Source organism: Neopelma chrysocephalum, unplaced genomic scaffold, assembly GCF_003984885.1.
Source record: "Neopelma chrysocephalum unplaced genomic scaffold, ASM398488v2 Primary Assembly neopelma1_73, whole genome shotgun sequence".
Taxonomy (NCBI): domain Eukaryota; kingdom Metazoa; phylum Chordata; class Aves; order Passeriformes; family Pipridae; genus Neopelma; species Neopelma chrysocephalum.
In genome coordinates, this window is record NW_020897733.1 from 1575499 (window position 1) to 1597766 (window position 22268).

At 40.7% G+C, this 22268-nt stretch overlaps 1 protein-coding gene across 6 annotated transcripts in view; it reads right to left on the reverse strand.

The window, feature by feature from the left end:
- The window catches only part of LOC113969414 (prefoldin subunit 3), a 40602-nt gene extending 23722 nt beyond the window's left edge, over positions 1-16880 (reverse strand). For 4 of the 6 annotated variants that reach the window (XM_027687091.1, XM_027687087.1, XM_027687085.1 and 1 more), the window contains exons 1-9: positions 16424-16610; positions 9469-9611; positions 6682-6757; positions 5795-5897; positions 5522-5615; positions 5306-5417; positions 4166-4272; positions 3550-3591; positions 117-202 (exon numbers count right to left, since the gene is read on the reverse strand). In XM_027687091.1, the coding sequence (XP_027542892.1) occupies positions 117-202; positions 3550-3591; positions 4166-4272; positions 5306-5417; positions 5522-5615; positions 5795-5897; positions 6682-6757; positions 9469-9611; positions 16424-16556 (896 nt within the window). In that variant the 5' untranslated portion in view covers positions 16557-16610. Of the gene's footprint in view, positions 1-116; positions 203-3549; positions 3592-4165; positions 4273-5305; positions 5418-5521; positions 5616-5794; positions 5898-6681; positions 6758-9468; positions 9612-16423 lie in introns of all 6 variants that reach the window. The other 2 variants (XM_027687088.1, XM_027687090.1) reach the window with 2 other exon arrangements.
- Positions 16881-22268: the final 5388 nt, after the last annotated feature.

Sequence of the window (22268 nt, forward strand, 5' to 3'; positions counted from 1 at the left end):
AGACATTCAGAAGTGAATAAAATTCAAGAATACCAAGTGACTGAATTCTGAAAATTCTTAGAATAACACTGACAAATATTAAGTATTGGCACTGTTGTAATTCATTGGGTGCTCACCTGCTGGCAGCAGAGACTTCTTTTGTTTTCTTTCCCTCCACAGAAGCCAAATGCTGTTCCAGTGCCTCAAGCAAGCTACTGGGTGCCTAAAATTAAAAGTATTTATAAAACATTGCTTCTAATCAACACCTCATTGTTTAGCACACAGATGAGTTTTCTCACCCACGAAAAACAAACAAAAACTCACACATCAATAATTGTGCCTTTGGGTTTTGCTGCCACCCTGCACACCCAAATCCCATCTACTCCTTCTTTAAAAGGAATGAGACCACAGAGACATGAAGGAAGGATTCCCCCAGAACGGGTTTGCTTTTGCACATGCAAGTTGCATCTTTGGTTTTGGCAACAGTATTTGCTATGTTAAGATTAACTGAATAACCACAGCTGATTAAGCAGTACTCCCCTAAACTCACAGAAGTCCCAAAACAAAGACTTGGTATTTTTGATCTCCTTTCTCATGTAACAACAAAAAGCCAGCCATTCTTCACTCGAGTATTTACAGTCAAAGGCTTGTAGCAGAAACACTTGACTACAGCAGGATGTTGGGTTTGATAAAATAGGGAATCAAATTCAACCTGATCCCAACAACACTATTGCAGACTGAGTAGCTGTTCAACATGTAACTATACAATAAGCCAACTCAATTACTCCAAGTGAAATAAATCCTACTGCAGATTCAGATGAAAGGAATGGACCTCTCAAGTTTTAATCTACTTGCCAGCTCAGTCCTCCTCAGCTGGCAGGGTTTCAGAGACATTAAAGCCTCTCTTACCACTTGCCAACTTTCAATAGGTAAAACAGATATGACAGGCATTGTTTGGAGGAAAAACAAGCTTGCCCTTGTGTAGCCCTTCTGTACCAAAAGTTAGATCAAGTAATTTCCTGGAAAGAGGAAAAATATTATTTACACAAGGCTTTGGCAAGCTCCTCTTTGAAATACGGAGCACAATTCTAAAGACCTACATTCAGTGAAGGCCAATTCAAGCTAGATGAATCAAGAGATGGAGGGGGGAAAAAAAGTACTTAAAATAATCCTATAAAACTTCTTGTCTTAAAATTAAGGTCTGAGCTTGTATTTAAGTAGAGCTAGGTAAGCTAAGACATAAGACAGTGTAGCTACTTCAACAACAGGTCATGAATAAATTTGGTGTTTGACCTAGACAGCTAAACCCCAAGGGGGACATTTTGAAATACTGTTCTGGAAAAGTACCAGGGACCCCAAAAAAAAAAAAAATCACCTCCCATACTTTTACCTTTTAGGAGGCACAATAGTTTGTGAAAGGCATTGTATGACACAACTACATTGATAATAACAAAAGCCTATGCCCTAATTCCAGAAATCTTTTTTTTCTCCCAAGGCCACTCTAAAACTTATTTGTATGGAAAAGCATATTCTATCCTTACTATTTCTAAAACCCTCTAAACAACCCCCTCAACCACAAGAACTAAACCCAACAAACCTCCTCTGAACATTCTTATTGCTGCACACATCCAACAAGACATCAAATTTTGAGTGAACAGAGTAGTTTTATGTCAGAAAAGATGCCTGGGCTAATACAGGCATTATGACTTGAGAAAGGTTGTATTTTATGATTCAGCCTCCCTCCCCCCACAAAAAGACATCAGACAGACTAACATCCATACAGAGGGAAATGATCCAGTTACATTCATGAAATACAGTAACAGCTATAAACAGAACACAAGCAACATCACTGTGAAACAGGGCATCTACAAAGAAAAATATTTTCTTTATAGGAGCAGGTAAAATGGCACTATTAAGAGATTCTAGCAAATCCTTTTAATGTGGCACTAAATGGATGTACAATTACTTAACTCATGTTAAATGCCATGAAATTTTCTATGTAAGTGGAAGGTTTAACAGTGGCACTGAAATTGCCAAAATACACAGGATGCTGATGTCTACCACCAGTTCAAAGTTGCCTTCCTCACGTAAGTGCACTTACAACAAAACAGCTGAGGTATTGGAAATAAAATGTTAAGTTAAATCCCCATATTCTCAGTAAATAAAGAAACCCTACCTGCTTTCAAGAGCCTTATAATGACCCAATTAAGTGGACAAGTGCACACAAACCCAGTGAGGTATAAATAACTTCAGACTTGAGTATAATGTGATTAGCATAATACAGACCAGCTGAATACTGCACTACTAATCAACAGACAAAGTAAGATGCTAAGATCAAACACCAACAGAAAACATCAAACTACTGTTTTCACTCATTACCTGCTCTTACCCTGGTGGTTACAGTCATATTTCTTTCCTACCAAAAAGGCCTAGAAGTTCTTAAAGGGATTAATATAAATTGCTGGGAGCAAACATTAGAGATTTGTACTTTGAAGCATGTATGGTTTCAGATGGAAATCATATGTAGGCAGTAATGAATACCACTAACAATGGAAGCTTGTGGTTTAGATTTGATTTCCATATTAAAAAGACACTGAAGTTTAGGCAAATCTTCACACTACATACATTTTTACACGATTAACCCACAAAATTTAATTTCATGAAGGTAGTGCAGGATTAGATATGACTGTTCAAAGCTTACACATTAAATTTTTACTGTTTCTCAGTGACTCCACTTAAACAGCTTGAATACTCTAGAGCTCTAAGACACTCCAGTTTATTGCCCCAGTGTCCTGACAGGTGGCTCTTCATTCCACCCATCAGGTTACCCTGCACTGCAGAAATAAGGACAAACACCTCTGTGCTGCTGGGTTGGCCCTACATGAGAAATACACAGTGAGAAATACACCATCCCTGCGAGCTGAGGGAGCTCACAAAGAATACCTTCATTCATTGCTGTGGACTGTCACTGTTTCCTTTCACCAGGTCACACCATCTTTTTCACCTCCCTTCTGCCCCTCAGTTTATCCTCCCTGGAAGGTGTTTCCCTGCACTCCACCTTTCAGGGTAAATTTCCCAGCACACAACCTGCACTGCGCGTGTCCCTCATACACTGAGTAACAGTGAAGCTGGAATTGAGTGCTGATATAGAAACATTCAATTTATTCAGACCTCAGGGGACAGAAAAAATTCTTGACTGAACTAACTGTAATCTTTGAGTGTGTTGGAAGACATTAAGTTACAGTGAAATGGAAGGTTTTCCTTTAGGCATGGCAAGATGTTTGTGGCTTACCTTGCCAGGGATCCTCTGTGAAAAAAAAAACAGAAGTTCTTGAAAAATATTTTCTGTGAGTTTTATTGCTTTAAACAATCAAAAAAAAAAAAGCTTATTAAGAGCTTCAAAGTTTGAGTACATTTAATGCATGGGTAAAGTTACCAAACACATTTCCCATATATAAATACATAGAAGGGAATATAGTCTCAAGAAGAATCATTACTATGACACACACCAACCTTTAAAAACACAAAAACCAAAACAGTTGAGTTAATCAATGTACTATGTATACTGACCTGAGTAAGATCTGGAATGTCACCCTGATCAATTCCAACTTGCTGGGTTTACAAAAAATGAAGAAAAAAAGTACATTAATACATGCAGTGGCAATGAAAATAAAACCCAGCAATATCTGAATGTTACATAGAAACTAACATTTAAAAAGGGATATTCATAACTTTCTGAACTGGCACAAGTTCCACTAGGAACACATCTCAGAAATCACAAGTGCGTTAAAGTGCATCTCAAGGCAAACCCAACTTTTCATCCTGCCTGATTTTCATGCAGAAAAGCCTACTGGGATCATTAGAAACAGCCACATTGCTCACTGCAACTAGATTTTTAGCAGAGAGCACTGTAAATAGACTGTACCATTAAGTTTATACATTTTGGACCATTCATAAAATTTGTATCAACACTTCAGAAAATTTACTATGTTCTTCTCTGTCTAATAAAAAAAGGATACCCAAGAATCTCATCCCACGTTAATGAGTGTATACAATCTTTAAAATAGCTGATCTGTAGAATACATCACTGTACAGCAATCTTTGTGAAGTTGTTTTTATGAACATTGATACTGTACCAGTACAGACAGTTAAATTGGATCCTTCCCATAGATGTAGATTTATTTACCTCTGCTACTTTGAGGAATTCTGACAATTTGGTCATTCTGGCTAGAAATTTTTTGTAAATATCCAAGCCTTCTTTGCACTGGTTCTTCTTCATATCAAAATATCTTTCTGAGGATGCAAATAAAACTCTTGTAAGATAATACCCTCCCCAACAAAAGGCTGACACAGTATTATAAAAGTTAATTCAAGACAAACTTCAGGGAGAGAACAGACAGGAATAACTCAAAGCTATTCGGATTTTAAAGTTTACCTTAATACCTGACACCTCTTGTAATAAGTCAGTCAACACAAAACCACTGATTTTTCTGTTTCAGAGTACTAGACTATAATGCAAAGCTTTATTAAGCATGGATTTGAATCACTGCAAATTATTAAATTAGGTATTATGGTGAATATTTTCAAAAAGCTTATTAGCTGGAAATGAGGGAAATGATTTCAGCATTTGAAAATATTCCTGGTATATATTTATATTTTTAGATGCTGTATCAATACATTTTGATGTCTCCAGATGGGCTTAAAATCCAAAAGGCATTAGAATGGCTACTGAAGTGAGTACATATCCTGAACTGACCTGCCAAATGGAGCATCAAACACATCCTTCACTTTTTATGGTTTTGCCCTCTTTACTTAAAAATATTTCAGAACAAACTGATCAGAAATTTGATTAAATAGTTATTAAAAGGCTTTGTTCAAAGCTTATCACTCTTTTACAAGAAACCCTACTTGTCATCTAATCGGCTCATGTAGATTCAGGTACCAGTTAAAAGATGAACAGTCAAGCTATAAAGAAGGTACAGGAAAACAGAAGTCAGTCATACTGTGACTATTTTAAATACTCAAAATACCAGATATCTCTATACTTTTACAGTCCAACTGCAAAGGTTATCCACTGCACATTTATGGTATCCTTGTTTCAGTCTCACCAGTCACTGTCTCATCTCCATTTCTATTTCAACATCTGTTCTTCCAGGTAGAACTGTATGCTTAAGCCTATGCCACCTGCCACTAAAACTAAGACAGGCTTAATTTAACAGTAATAGAGCAGAGAATTTATTAGGAAACTGCAGTCAGAAACTGTCTATATTCCTTAATTTTCTCAATACCTTCACAAGTTCAAAAGCTAAAAAAAATTCTCACATACCTAAAAGATTAATAATCCCTTCATTGTATGCTGCAAAAAGTCTAATGGAATCTTTAAAGAGGAGCATAAAGGCAGCATTTATAACACCATTTGTTAGTTCATTTGGATTTGCCTGTGTAGAAAGCAATGAGAAAGTAAATTAGTATTTAACAAAATAACGAAACTCTCACTTCAAAATGAGAGAGTTGTACTTAACACTGAGTTTAAAGTACTTGCATCAAAATCAAGGAGTGCATCAAGCTGGTTCTGTATGATTGGAAGGGTTTTCAGAAGCTTTTCAGGATTCATAGTTCTCATCACTCCATCTATCCTACAGAGGAAAAGACACAGATTTACAAGTTACAAAGAGACCTCAGCACGTTATGCTGTTTCAGCAACACAATATTGCTTCAAAGAGTCAAAAGAACACCTTTCTATGACAAGCTCAAGAACAACTGGCTTCCAGCCCCTGCAATAGGAATGATCTAACAAAAGAAGCAACAGTCTTACCCTCTTTTCATTTTGGTGAAGTCAACTGCTACAAGTCTATATGAAAGTGCTTTTTCATTCAAGTATCTGCTGTATCGCCTAATGAAGGTAGACATATCATAGCCTAAAAGTTAAGCATTTGTAAGTTAGATATTTTAAAGAGGTACAGTTCATTTTAAGTTCTTTTCAAGAACTATCCTCCTACTAGCCCATTTTACATCAGCTTGCTTAAAAAGCCCTTCATAGGCACTTTCTAGAGTCTTCAGATCCACTGTTTTTCACCTTGAGATGTGATGTTACAGTTTCTTCCCAACTTGCTAAGATTAGGAAAGCATTTGTTACAATTATGAGAATAAACATCTAAACACATTAAAATATTAGACAAGAACCAAGCATAAAATATCAGTAAAGAACCCAGCAGTTCTTGTTAAGATGTTCTTGAAATTAACTAAAAATGTATTCCTAGTAAAATGCTGAAGAGCTTGGTAACATAACTTACTATAAAAATGTTTTTTTGCCATTTGCAAGTACTTAAAGGACTTAGAGATTTGGAGTTCTCACTATTTATACAACACATCCTGGTTACCATTCCATGCACCTTAACAGTAAACACTTACCCCCGAAGCATTAAAATGCAATGGCAAAAGTTATTATTGTGCTGATAATTCATCAAGTTTATTCTAATGAGCCTTAAGAGTTCACCTTTTAAAGTTCACAGCTGTGTGTGCAATGCTACATACATTACAGAAAACTTCTAGCACTCACCTAGGTAACTCATGCATGGTGTCTCATGCAATATAAATCATAATACCCTTCAATTTAAATGTCATTTGTCTCCTGGAGTGCACCTACACATGCACTGTCACAGAGAAAAAAAGCAGTGATTTCCTTCAGTGAAAGATCCTTACCCTGCATGGCACTTTTGTCCAGGTAGTTATTTAAGTTGAACAAAGTATTTCGGGATGCAAGATACTGGATAAAGCGCTGTTGGTGAAGAAGAAGTTGGGAATGTAATTGTTGTGAGAGTCAAAACACTTGAGCAAGAAAACTACACTTACCTTGTAACCCCTATCAACAATAGAATTTGGTTAAAAGGGAAAAATTTAGAGGAACACCTGAAAACACTCACTAACAAAGCCTCTGAAGTCCAAAACTCTATCTGGCAAAAAGTATAGATTTAAATTAATAAAGACATGACTGCCTGTGAATAAAATACTAATAATCCTAGAGGAAGCTGCTTCATTAACTTTGTAGTTTAGAACAGATAAGCTGGAAAACACAACACAAAAATACCACTTGCATTATCCAAGCTCCCAAAGTTTGCACAACTCTACTGCTGCTGCAGAAGAGGAAGACAGGCTTAATTACACAGTTTAAAAGTAGTGAATAAGAATAATGTTTCTGAACTTTGGTGAGCAGCACCACTGGGGTGATAACCATATACTTTTTATATATAATGCAGTATATATATATATATATATATATATATAATCTGACTAAACAACATTTAAGTTTTGACAAATAATAACTGGCTAATAACAAGAGTAAGAGACAAACACATCCAGGTAGCAAGGTAGTTTGAAAAGCTTCTCTGCCACTGTCACACACAGATCTCCCGTGATTCTCATTTCTTGACTTTCTTGCTTGTTTGTATGTGTTTTAGTGCATAAAAGACAATTATGATAAATACGGCTTAAGGGACTTGCTTTGATCTGAAATGCTCTGCTGCCACAGAACGCAGGGCCTGTTCCTTCACTCTCCATGGTGGAAATCCACCCTCCTGCCAGGGTGGGACTGTTGTACTCTGTAAACCAGCATGTGTTCAGTGAGGCTCAGGAGAGCACCTGCTCCTGGGAACTGTAATAGAGGGCTTAGCACAGTAACGAGAAAATCCTTCTCACAGGTCCTATTTAAACTGAAATCAATTTAACCTTCCAGTGATTCCCCAACTTGTCACATACCACCTCATCAGCAACTCCAGAGGTAGGCTTTGCCTACCAACAGTTCAGGCTCTGTTTTTTCTTATTCTGTTGACTTATCTGTACATCTTATTACTGCACTCAAAGAGTGCAAGCAAAACAGTAGCAACATGATCAGGAACAGAACAGTGATATTCAAAGGGTGTCTATCCATATATATTTCAAAATTAGTTACTGTTCTGAATCTCATTTTAAAAGGGACAAGGCTAACTCTCAACCATTCAGATGTCAGGGGTCTTATGCTGCAAAATGCACAGGCAAGATGAGTTTCACCCAAAACTTCAGCTCGAGAAACAGGCAGTTATGTTGAACAAGAAACTGCAAGACAGCGATTGCTCTGGCAACATTTTGACCCTCTCTTATGTTTACTTAAAATAGAAGTCCAACATCTGATAATTTTTTATTTGCTTCAGAAAGAGCCTCTTAATGTATTAGGAGAGTGAGGAGTACACTCATGTTCCACCTGAAATTACAGAACTAATGTTCCAGCCATGTTATCTCGGGAGGTATAAAGGAACTCTCTCAAATTCCAAATGCACCAGTTCAAAGCTGAGGAGCAGATTGGTATAGACATAAAAATTCAACTATTCTGCCACTACAAAACACTGTATGGGCAAACAGATAGTGGCTGGTGGCCCACAACTCTGGCCCAAACTGATTTTTTATTTTTTTCTACGGTTCAGTTTGTGGTTTGTTTGGTTTTCCTCCTTGCAAGTTTCACTGTGTAGATATGAACTGTATCGGAAAAAGAGAGAATAAACAAGCTGATTTACAGCATTCAGTTTAGCTTTATACTTGCAATAAGTAGTAAATTCCAAGCAGTGAATTTTACATTGCATTATTCCTTATTTCAGTCTATTATCTGTTGAAAATACAGCTTAAACAGGTAAATAACCTGAGGAGCTGTTAAGGAAGAGCACACTGTGTTTTACAGGTCATTTCAATAAAGTTCACAGAGCATTGCAGAGAGAAGGTAAAGACCAAGCTTTCAGAGCAGTTTAATGGCTGGTGGGTACTTGAGGAGTCATCACTTCAATATTACTGGTAGTCAACAATCATTTCTTAGGTCAGTGACTGCACACAGATTTAGGACTGTCATCTGACCAAAGTTTAGCTTCTAATGTACAGATTGTACAATAGAGACTACATTTCTAATGCCATGTTAGTGACTGGGATGCATTTCATAACTTGTGATGAAATAATTTAAGTGAATCAAATGCAGTAGAAAAATGTTTCAGAGGAATGTAAACAGCAACAACATCTGAAGGTTTAGCCCATCAGATGATGACTTGCGGGATCAAATATTCCAGTAATCACATTCCTCTCCCCTTTAGTACATATTCTTCCTTATCTGTTTTAAGGTTGGCTGCACATTTATGGAGGGTTAACAGGACTCTTCTGCTGTGCTCTTCCTGATAAGCACTACTCTAACGAAGTAAAGCTCATCAGAAGTCTTTCAAGTCTCTATTCTACAAAGGTCACTCGTTATTTCCTCACAGCCCAACCCAGATACCTGCAGGTAAATTGCAAACATTGATGTATTTTGGTATTGAAATAATGAAGGAACATATTTTTTTTTGACAAGTACTTTAGAGCCACCAGCTGAGGAAAAAACAAAGATCCTGGAAAACTGAAATACATATCTAATGCCTTACAGATCGAGACAATGTTTTAAAAGCCATAAAGGAGACCTTAACAGAATTAATCATGTCTTACCTCGTTTCCATACATCATGAGGTGGTGTGTTGTAATTAGAGCTTTGAACACTACAACCCAGCTACTGTTTGCAGTTCTCTCAAAGAGTGTGTCTGCCAACTGTGGAATATTCACATTCATTTCATTTGTGCACTGTATTAGATCTAAATTAAAGGGGAAAAAAAGCATAATAATGAGTTACATGCTCAAAGAGGATCAACATGTTATTTTGTGTTTTTACATTGAGAATTCTTACTGGAAGCATGAACTTCAGTTCTTTGTTTAAGAAATAACTGAGGTCTTTTAGACTCCTTTCTCAAATTCACTACATTTTACCGAAGGACTCCAAGTATGAACTTCAAAGGCATTTCAGTAATTTTATGGAGCCCCAATACTTCATCAACAAATAACTTGTTCCATTAGAAACCCAACAGAGCCCAAATTAGTGTTTGAAAGCCAGTGTAGACTTTCTGGGTGCTCAATGTCTGAGGCCACTCAATGTAACCAAAAAAAATGAAAATCCAAGAAGCAAGGAAAAGCTGAGACATCCACACCTCATGGGATCAACAAGCAGTAAGTACTTTGCCACTCCAACCTAAGCCTGAGTACAGACACACATGACAGCAAATGAGATGCTACAAACCTGTAAAATAAGCCTCCTTTCTGTAAGAATTCAGAGCAAGAACTTGCATCTACACACCTTTCTACTTAGCTAAAAAAAAACCTAATCATCAACCTACTGACTATTTTGTGGTGAATCATGGCAGGTGTCAGGCTTTTGTATAAAAAAGCTCTTTGTGTCCAAGACTGATAATAAACTCGACAGTAGAACATTAACTTGGGAGGTCAGAGACAGAGCTTCAAGCCTCCGCCTGAGTATTGGTACAAAACCAGACCATGCTCCAGCAGACACATGGGAAAGCACCTGCCTGAGAAGGCTGGAGAAGGTACTTGCTGAGAAGGGAGCAAAGAACTGAATCCAGGACTGCTCTAAACCCCTCAAGACATGCACATCAGACATTTGTTCTCTCTCTGTACTAAATTTGGCTCAGGTGTGATCAAAGTACACCCCAAGGACTGGGCAAGGCCAGTAAAACAAACATCTGGTTTGAAAAGCTTCCTTTGTGGCCTCTCCTTTAAGCCAAACCTGTGAGCAGACTGTTGGTAGCAGAGCCCATTGCTGTTTGTGTGGCTTGTCTGGATAAGGACCTGAGGAAGGGCAGGTGCCTGGGAAGCTGGGAAACAACTGAATTCCGAGATGTTGGCACCACTGAAACAGCCACTGAAACTGCTCTGTCTTATAAGCAGCATGTAGAGGACAGACTACATTATCATAAGCAATTTAAACATGAACTTAGAGCTCACACATCAATAGCTTAGGACAAAATACCTCATAGAAATATTACACTTAGAATTTATATCTGTTCTAATGCACAGAATATATTATAGATGTATCTTAATTAAAGATGAGTTTATTAGGAACAAAAAGTCCTTTGATTAAGGATCACTGTTTAAAATAATTTAATAACCAGAGTAATTTTAACAGGGTAAAGAATTTTAGATATTATCTTGTTCAGGTAGAAAGCTATAAAATGGAAATTAGAGTAAGTTACTAATTTCACTCTGATGTCAAAGGCTTCAAAATATACACAAAACATGCAGCTGGGATGAAAACTTTCACCCTTATTAGTAACACACAAAAATGCTGAAATAACTGTACAAAAACAAAAGCCCTGAAGTTTTAAGCAAGCTATACATCAAAATCTTATTGCTGAGTAGTGTTAAAATAGTTCAATATTTACAAACGTGAAGTTTCTCAAAAAACAAGCCATTTGGTAGACACTGCTCATGGTTGTATCATCATCAGATGCTCTGTCATATTAAAAAGTACTTCAACCTAGAAGTCCAAACAGTCCATAGGCAGTTACTGCCCTACACAATGAAGAAAGTTCCAATTCCATAATTTATACTTAAAAAAATCTTAAATTTTAATTCCACAGCCTCATCACTGAATAAGAACTTTGTTATGACATTGTAAGTTGCCTCAAAACACATTAAGGCAAGTTTGTCTTCCTAAACGCAATCAGTTTAGAAGCAAGCATAACAGACAGACATGGAAATACCAAGCAAGTATCAGTACCTGAAGTGTTTGTACCCAGCACAGAAATGTTACATGACTGTTATAAATCCTACTATCAGTTTATAAAAACCAACCAAACAAAAAAACAATCAACAAGAATCCCCCAAACTCTATAAAGAGCAATACCTATAACACCACTAGGTAACAGTTAAAGAAATTCCATTGATCTGCTCAGGTCAAAGACCACACAGATAGCCTATGGAAAATATTACTTCTGCACAAAGTCCTTTTCCTTCACACAACCACTAAGTCAGATTTTTCACTGAAGATTTTTCAATATCAAGTGTGCTTATTAAATAATAGCTGAAACTGGGAGGGAAGATCCAGGTTAAAACCCAAACCCTTTCTACTCTCCAGTCAGGTTAGCCAAACTATTTTCATTCCCATTTTGCCAGCACTCTCCACATAGATTTCAATCGTCACCTTCCCTAAGGTTTCCCAGCAGATGTTCCAGCAGACCCTAAAACGATGCTGAACACCTGGGGGATCCCTTGCACATTTGTATGCCTAGGACTGCTACTGAGTGTTCTTACAGTGCTGTTCAGGCACAGTGTGACAGGAATCCTGCTGTTCACACCTAACGCTGTAGCTGATGACCTCTCCTTAAGCCCCACATCCATACAAAAAGTTTTGGCTTATCTTGCCATCACAAGTTTACTTCCACAAGAAGCTATGCCACTTAACACAAACCCTGATCTTTCATTCCAAAATCTCCTTCAACACACAAACACATAAGGCACAGTTGCCAACACTGAAGAACACGTGCTTAGACAAAGAAAACACCTCTAAAATACTAAACTAAGAAAAAAAAATCTCTTATAGGCCAAAATTGGACTTTCTTAAGAGTGTGTTGCAAAAGCACAAGTTTAAAAAGACTCTTTAATAAGCCTACTCAGGGTAATTTTTTTAATTAATATTTTACAACTAGTAATAAAAAAAAGCTGGCATCACATTTCAATTCTACCAACTGAGATCCATAAAAAGAAAAGCAAGTGCCATTTCTCTAATACGATTCTTCTAAGCCTGCAATAGGAATATCTACATAGAAACAACTGTATGGATCTGTTACAGCTGGTGGCACAGGAGGAAAAGGCTATTAAACCCATACATCTGGGAGTATAAGAGAACACATGCACCTGAGAGACTGACAGCTGGGCAACTGTAATATGGATGTTGGCAGCAAAAACTGGAATGAAATGCATAAGGGTGAGTGAGGCTCATTTTCTTATCGCACTACTTATATAAACACTTCACAACTCAAAGCATTTTGCCAATTACCCAGAGGAATCACTTCAACTGCAAGTGAAGCTGTGGTGCTATTTCTAGAATGGAATTTAGAAACATGTTAACATCACATAAGGAAAAAAAAAAAAAGAAAAAAGAAAAAAAAAAATCAAACAGCTTTAAACCAGAAGAGCACCATAGGGGTTTTCAAGTAGCCTGGAAGAGCTGTGGAAATCTTACTGCCTAGAAGAGTACTGAGGATTTCTCTTCCACAGCTCATCTGAAATACTGGCACATCATCTGTGAAACTATACAGCTCTTCGGAGAGCAGCATGCAAAAATCCAGATATAAAAAAGAAACCCAACCCAAAATATACATATAACAGGTTTTTGGAAAATTCTCAGTCAGGCATTAACAAAAACTGACATACTATTCAACTTTCAAGAAAGTCATAACTTTCTTGAGTCAGGAATCTCCCCCAAGAGAACTGTAAATACATAGGTTAAAGGCAACCGTAATGGTTTAATATTCACGTATTTCTTCCATTTTGTCACAGGACAGAAACTGCTCTAAGACAGATGTAAAAATTAAGACCACTTTCCTCAGTCACACAGTCTTGAAAAAAAATACATTTCCTTTCTGAAAGTTGCGCCATAGATGACACACTACCAAAGGATAAAACATCAGAGCCACTTCAGCAAACTTTCTCAATGTAGCCAAGGAGTGCAACAATTCTTGCTGGAAGACTTAAAGCATAGCACCTGACTGATAAAAATATTTTTATGCCCATGTGCTCTTTTAATAAACAGTTGAGATCAATCTTTAAGTTTCAGTTATGTAATAACAGCTAAATCTGCACTTCCAGTTACTTTACCAGAAAAAAGCAATTCAGCTATTCTGTCCCACTTCCCCACTAAACAAGGATACAGGACAGACAGCCCATAAAGTTTTCTTAAAAAGCTAAACATAAACCCCATTGATAGATTCCAACAATATTAACTCTTTTTTTGGTTCAAGTTAAATTTCCTCAATTATTGTACTGAAAAGCTTCAATGATTACTAAAGAACTTCAAATTAAACACAGCTACCCGTCTGTGTAAAGAGTTCAAGAAAATGTCTTTGTTCTGTATCACAACTTACACATCTCTGCAAGAACCACTGCCCTCAGCATTTACCCGACTGTCAAGAGCTCTGGTGGCCAAAAGGGAGAACGGGCAGGTACAAAATCAGCCCCAAACTGTGACAGTCATAATGTGATATTATTGGCAAAACATATAGTTTGTGATGGTTTGGTGGAGACTTCACCTTTCTCCTAAAACAACAGGCTTAAGAGACTAATTCTGTTAAATAATACAATTGTATACCTGAATTACCACTTCTAACAAGATTTCCAAAGCTTGTGTCTGTATAGGAGTTTTAAGTTTTAATGAGTAACATTAACTCCTTTCCCCTTCCCTGCTCTTCTTAAGTGGGCTGTATACAAGTTAAGCAGGAGTTGCTTTTTCCATTATTACTGTGTTCATTTAAAAGTTTAAGATGCAATTGATTTAGGGGTTTGTATTTTTCTAAATTTCAGTCTACACACAAGTCTACTCTGCCAGTTACCCACTTGGCTACAGATTTAATTTATCCTTTTTCTATTATGACTCTTCAGTAGTTAGACAAGAAGAGGTTTGTCTCCAAAAGCATAACAGCCCCATTCCACTGCAAACCAGACTCAGGAGGCTGAGGGCAGTGAGAGAACCCACACTGGAAAGATGAGACAAGACCTTCAGGTGCTCCACTAAGAGGAAAGATCAGCCTCTATATGACATTTTGTATTATCCGAAAATATTACAAAATACTACAGAAATAGATCTGCTGACTTATTTAGGACACCGTGACCTACTTTAAAAGGTAAATCCCCAAGTATTCCCATTGACATTGCTTAGGTTTTGGGGATGGGTTTTTTGTGGGTGTTTTTTCACTCTTCAAGAAAAATATGTCTATACTACTCAGCAATTAGTAGTCAGACAAACTCTAAGACTCTTAAATACTAGTTCATACACTGCATATATAACATTTTCCTGTAAAAACCTATGTTGTCATATCACAGTTCTTCTTGCTGAGAAAACTTGGCAATAAGGGGATTTTCAGAATTAATCTGAACAGAGTGCACAAACTGATACCCCTCCACAATCCCTGATACAACTATAGCAACTCTCAAAAAAATGTTCTTTTTAAAGCTTTTTCCTGAGCAGCAATTACAAATAGTACCAGATGGTGTATCATTTTGAATGACACACACATGTAGTGACCAGGGTACAACTACCAGTGTTTTACATTAAATCCAAGCTACATTTTTGTCCATAATTTACTTAAATTGGGAAGTACTTGCACTGTATCTTGGAAAACATATTTTGTGTGATTTTTCCAGAGATGACAGTATTTAGTATTTACCTGCTCACATTTAATAAAAAGAAGTCTTCTGTACAAGTGAAAAATTAAGAAGTGCCACTCAAAGGGTTGCACATGTCTGAAAAGCAGTGCCTGGGTATGCTCAGTGAAGACTGGAGCATGTTCACTGTGATTTTTTTAACCCTTTTACAGACATATTTGAGGTACCATATTTCACATCTTTTTTTTCCCTACCCCACCAAAGCGTTCCTGTATTTCAGACACTAGTCACAAGAAGAAGATTTTTGTTTGTCTTAGACCAAAGTCTGAGCGAGTGAATTACACCAGAACACAGAACTCATCACAGAAGGGGACCTTCAGGAAACTCCCTTCATTACCTTCAACTTGCACCAGGGCTGCAAAACTACCTGCCAGCCTTTGAAGAAACGGGCGAAAGGCTTTATGCCTTTATCCCTCTCCCTAATGGAAACACACACTTATTTCACTTTTACGAGCTGGGGAACAGGTGTGCTGCGCAACGAGCAAGGTTTGAAGCATTCACTGCCCTTCTGAGCAAACAGCAACTGCGATTGATAACCCGTTATTAAAACCTGAGGCGAAGCAACACCACTGATACTGTTGTAGACTTCAAGGGTAACTTTCTGCACCTTTTGGTACACAGAAGGGAGTTTTAACATATTAAATATATCAGCGGCAACATACTCTTAGCGAGGAGAAATCCACTGTTCCACCTACGCCCTTCTCTTCACTCCTAATCTTTTTACCTCGTTTCACGAGCCGCAAGACAAAACGCTGTGATATTTCGGGAAATGACAGAAATATTTAACCGGCTGCAGTCCAGCGGATGCACAGAAGGACGGAACGGTGCTTAAAAAATTGCATTCTGGCTCACAGCAGTAAACCCACATTTTCCCCAGGTGCCGGATTAACAAGCACCACTGCAGCCAGAGCACACGAGCTAAGAAGCTCTCACCGGGAAGAGCTCGTGAAGTTGGAATATTTTTGCTTCCCGGGCGCCACAGGGCGTTACAAACCTCACTCCCTCCACGTGGAAAATAAGTTCGGGAGCTCACAGCACTCGGGTCCACCCAGATTTACACGACACCCCCCCCAAGTGCGAGCGGCCGGCTCTCGCCTCCCGTCCGCCCGCAGCCCCAGGGCAGCAAAGCCGCCCCGGAGCTCCAACCCCGGCCCCGCCGCCGGGTCCTACTCACAGTCCAGGTGCTTCTTCTTGGGGCCCATCACCTCGTGGGTCGTCGCCTTGCACACAGCCTTGGCCACGGCCGAGCCGGTCACGCTGTGCTGCGCCGCCGTGATGCGGTCGGTGATCGACTGCCCCGACATCATCGCCGCGGCCCTGCCGGCGGCTCCCCCGCGGTCCCCCCGCAAGGCCGGGGGCGAGCGCAGCCTCCCGGGGGAAGGGCGCCGGCGGCTCCCTCCGGCGGGAGCGCTCGCCGGGCTCCGCCTCAGCGGCTCCTCTCGGCCGCCGCCGCCACGGGGGCTCTTCCCGCTGCTCCGCGCTGCGGCGGCGGCGGTGCTCCCTCGGCTCCCAGCGGTGGCGATCCCCCGGCTCTCGGCGGCGGTGCTCCCCCGGCTCTCGGCGGCGGTGCTCCCCCGGCTCCCGGCGCCGCTCGGCGCTGCCGCTGCTCCTCCCGCGGGTGCGCCCCGGCTTTCCCTTTCACATTTGCGCTCACAGACAAAATGGCGACGGCCGCGGCGTCAGGTGACCGCGCGCCCGCCCCGCTCCCGCCCCACCGCCCCTGAGCGGGGCCGGAGCCCGGCGGGAATGGGGCTGGAGAGGGGCCGGAGGGGGCAGGAGAGGGGCAGGATCCTGGGGGAGTGGGGCCGGAGCCCGACCGGAGCGGGGCCGCCCCTCCCGCCGGGCCTCAGGTGTCCCGCAGGCGGCGGGGACCAGCCCCCCCCAGCCCCAGGTATAGCTCGGGTGCTCCGTGACCCGCCGCCCCCAGAATCACGGAATCAATTAGGTTGGAAAGGGCCTCCGACCTATGACCGAACACCACCGTGTCAACCGAATCATGACACTGAGCGCCTCGTCCAGTCTTTCCTTACATGCCTCCAGGGACGGTGACTCCACTACCTCCCTGGGCAGCCCTTTCCAATGTCCAATCACCCTTCCTGTGAAGGAATTCCTCCTAATGCCCAGCCTAAACCTCCACTGGCACAGCTTGAGACTATGTCCTCTTGGCCTGTCGTTGGTTGCCAACCCTCACCTGGCAACAACCTCCTGTCGAAGTTCCCTGACAGGTCTTTGTTCTATGTGTGGGTGTGACATTAAAAATAAAACCTGCCCGGTTGTCACAGCATGTCCAGCAGTGAGAGAAGCACCAGCGGCAGAGCCTGGGGTTGGGTTGTCAAGGGGTGACAGAGAGAATGATCGAATGGGGCTTGAGATCAGATTTTCAACACAGACTTATACAATGGCCTGTGTTGGAAGGGACCTTGAAGACCACCTGGTTCCACCCCCCTGCCATGGACAGGCACACCCTCCGGTAGACCAGGTTCTACTAGATTTTGGTGGGATGAGTGTTCCTGTTGTGCCCAGCGCAGCAGCATCGGTCTGCAGGGAGGCAGAGGTGTGAAAGGACCTCATGTAGGGAAATTCCCTCGCAGGTTGAGGAGAAAGAATAAAAGCTCCTCAAAAAACTTTTCTCTTGCAGACTTTGATTGCAGAAGCAACATTTGGAAAAAAAGAGCCCAACCTCCTCTGCTGACCCTGTTTCATGGGACTAGAGAATCATTTAGGTTGGAAAAGACCCCTAAGCTCATAGAGTCCAACCATCAACCTGACACTGCCAAGCCCAGCTATGTCTGCAAGCGCCACATCTACATGTCTTTTAAATCCCTCCAGGGATGGCGACTCCACCACTGCCCTGCAGAGCCTGGTCGTGGTCTTGACAACCCTTTTGGTGAAGAATTTTTTTCTTGATATGCAATCTAAACCTCCCCTGGCACAACTTGAGGCCGTTTCTTCTTGTGCTATCACTTTTTACTTGGGAGAAGAGACTGCCCCCCAGCCTGCTACCAAACTGTAGCCGAACCACTGGTGGGTTCTCAACACCTTTGCAGCTACTGATATTCAGCACAGCCCTATAGGGGCTGCCATGGGGAAAACTAAATCCATCCCAGTGAGGAATGGATTGTGAGGAAAAAATTGCAGCATCACCACTACTCAATCAGAACACTCTTCCCAGGCCGTTCCACAGAAGAGTATTTTTTTAACTTCTGCATTTATAGTACATTAATGTAAGTGTGAACACTCATACAAATAAAAGATGGAACACAGCAATGGTTATTTTAGGTTACAACTTTGAAGTAAAACCACAAAAAGTAAGACTAATAAGGAGGCTGTTGAATACGAGTGTAATAAACAAGAATCTAGCAGCTTCTGACAGTCGAGTCATATTTTAGGGTACTGATTAAAGCTCTATTGCTTACATTATCCCTAAAGTGAGATGATCCACAAATATGTGGGCTAGACACACACCCAACCATCTGCTTTTTTTTACACGTATAAAAGTAGTAAAGCAGGAAACATTCCCTAGGTGTACTATGGGCACCTTTTCTCCTTCCACAGTATATAGGGGTTTTGTTCGGGCAGGACCAGGAGGTTTAGCCAATCTGGTGTTAACCAGCCAAGTGGCTTCTGCTAAATTTATATCCCACTACTTCCATGCTCCACTGTCCCACACTGTCAACATAGTCTTTAACAGTCCATCATATCTCTCAATCTTTCAGTATGATTATGGGTGATAGGGGATGTGATATACCCACTCAATGATGTGTTTCTTAGCCCAGGCATTCATGAGATTATTTTGGAAATGAGTCCCATTGTCAGATTCAATTCTTTCTGGGGTACCATGTCACCACAAAATGTGCCTGTCAAGGCCTAGGATGGTGTTTCAGGGTTTACATGGCTTACAGGGTGTATTTCTATGAGGGCAGTTATGGGGAAAATTAACTCCATTCCAGTCTGCCTCGATAAATGTATAAAGAGAACAACAAAGGCAAGCAGGGTCTCTTTCAATACCATTGAAAAGCACAATGACACTGAACAAGTATTAGTGGTCCTATGAACTGGGGTGGGTAATGTTGTGAATGAAGGATTTCTATAGCCCTAAGGGCATAAATGCATTAAAACATGGTCACTGCTATTAAAATATTGAACATTTCCTGTGCTGGAAAAAGTTACAAACTCTTTAGTCGGGCTGGCAGCAGGCAGTTTCCCGCTGCATTATTTTTGTTTTAAGGCTTGTAGTTTCTGGGAAATAAAGATCTTGAATCTTCAAAGCCTGAGGAAACATCAAAACAGTAAGAAAAGAAGAGATGGAAAGATTAAATACACAATACATATGTCTACATCTCTTGGGGCCTGTCTAAACAGGGAAGCTGTTTTGCAATAAAGGAGAGTATGAGCTGAAGCACAGTGGCTATTCTGTGCTACCTCCCCCCCCAGTAGCGACTCACTGATTTTATTCCATATTAGGAAGCCTAAATTTCACATAAAATGAGTTGAGTTTTTCCCATTATCATGGCTCTGTCTTTACTTGATGTGCTAGTCAGGCCCAAATATGAGTTCAAATGTCCCTCTTCAGTCAGTGCATTGACTTGCTCTGGGTTCAAGCCATCCTGTGCACAGCATGGATATGCTGCAGGTAGAATCACAGAATCATTTAGGTTGGAAAGACCTTTAAGATCATTAAGTCCAACCACTAAGCCAGCACTGCCAAGTTCACCACTAAACCATGTCCCTAAGTGCCACTCTACATATCTTTTAAATACCTTAAGGGATAGTGACTTCACCACTGCCCTGGGCAGCATGTTCCAATGCTTGACAACCCTTTTGGTGAAGAAATTTTTCCTGATATCCAGTCTAAATCTCGCCTGACACAACTTGGGGCTATTTCCTCTTGTCCTGCCCCTTGTTACTTAGTAGGAGAGACTGCCCTTCAGTCTAATGGAACAAGTCTTGCTCTTGGCCACTCTCCTGCACCTATGTTTTAGTTCCTTTTTGTAAAGATGAAAGCTGGAAATTGTATGTGCAGTTTACCTCTCATTCATTTTGCTGCCCTCTGTTTACTGTAGGGCAGGTAATGAGGGAATCATAGTCCAGGCATGGATGCACATAAATAGTGCTTGGGGGGTAGTGTTAGTGGAGGGAACGGATGTTTCTGGGCTTCTGCCATGACTGAATGACACAGATGGTTTTCCAGGGAAATGAGTATTTTAGTAATGAGTAGTGAATATGCTTCGGGCTGACTGCACCTACAGCCCTGGGAATGCAAACAGTTCAGCAGCAGGTTTGTCAATAAATACCATCTGCTCAACAGCACTGAGTCCAAAATATTGCAGAACCTACCTTACTGGTGGCTGTTGTTTTGCTGATAGAGTTGAGATAAAAATCTTTACTTTTTTTTTTTTGTAAATAATGTGATTGTGATCTAAAGTTATAAAATTAAATTTAATCAGACTTGTTCAATCCCAATTTAAACTCAGGAGAGTTAAACTGTTGTCATTAGCATTTTTTCTGGTGGCCAGTAAGACATCTGAATGGAAGGGTGAGGGGTAAGCAAAGCTGCTTCTCTCACAGTTCAGGCCACTGAGGTGTCTGAGGAACACCTTGATTCCACAATAGCCTGCAAGGAAAGGAAACACAACTCCCAAGCAGCTGTGGCAGTGGAAGAGACAGAGTTCCTGGGGGCTCAGTGCTGATTATCTGACCCAGCACTCCAGTCAATGAGTGAATCCCTGCCCCAGCCTTTCTCCCTTCTGGGGCACCAAGAGTCCCTTCTGCTTGGCTCCCTGTTTTCCACGAGTCTTGCCAAAGTGGAGCGGCTTGGGGATCTTTATTACTGTCAGGTGTGGTTGAAATTGGCTACTGGATGTGGAGGTTTCTGGGAGAGAAACAAGTCATCAGCATCATCTAAAAAGCCAGAGTGAGTTTCAGTGTTAGTTAACTAATTCTTATCTGAACAGAGACACGAGAGAAAAAAGCTCCACATATTGTTGAACAACTTGGATTTATGGGCACCATATTCTGACAGCCTCCTTTAAAGGTCTTTATTCTCTTTGAGGTGTAAGATGTTGATAAGAAGTTGAGCTTCAGAACTGGGTCTCTCTACAGTTGAATTCATCCAAACTTTGCATAGCTGCAAAAATGAGAAGATCACATCATGACACCCTTCCTCCAGGACCTCAACTCAATAGGTGCTGTATTGTGATCAGGTTTGCTTCAGGGCTGGTTTTGGAGCCCACAAGATGAAAAAATTGGACACAATCCCTGTGACCTTTAAGCTCCTTTCCCAAGAGCCCTGCAGACATGAAATTTTTGCTCAACAATGTAGGACTGCTAAAAGCCACATGTTGGTTTTCTCCTCTCCTGTCACACAAGGGTAGGTCACGCTTCCTCTGCCCCTTCCTTCCATCCAGCCCCCTCCGAGGAGCAGTGGCCTGGGCAGGGCTTGGCACTGGGAGCCCTCCCTCCGGCTCTCGGCCATCTCCAACTTCTGCCTCTCAAACCTCACTGCTGGTGAAGTTTGAACTTTTGAATTGCTGACTTTGCATAGAGAAGGGAGAAAAGAAAGAGGACAAGAAAGAAGAGGAAGGAAAAGCTAATCTGGAGTTATGCCACAATTACAAAAGTGCTGGGAGGCAGAAAGGCAGGAGTCCTGTGGCTCCCACTGCAGCAGCTGGCTGCCGTTCCTGCCCCTAGGCTCATTGTGTTCCCTGCAGGTGTATGGCTGTCAATAACAACATATTTGAGAAGATTTCTGCTTTATTTCTAAAGTACTTCCCTGTAAAAGTGTTTCTGTTTGGAGAAGAAGATGTTCTGGTTCTTACTGATCATTCAGCCAAGGGTCATGGAAGTCCCCTTTCTCTGACTTCTCTACTTGACATTACAATTCAGTATTGTTTTTTAAAGAGAAAGAAAAATAAATACTACAATATTATGTAATTGGTGTAATATAATTACTTCAACCTGTCCTGGTTTGGTCTGTTACTTTTTAAGTAGGTTTATGAGAAGGGTTTTTAAAAGCAGGA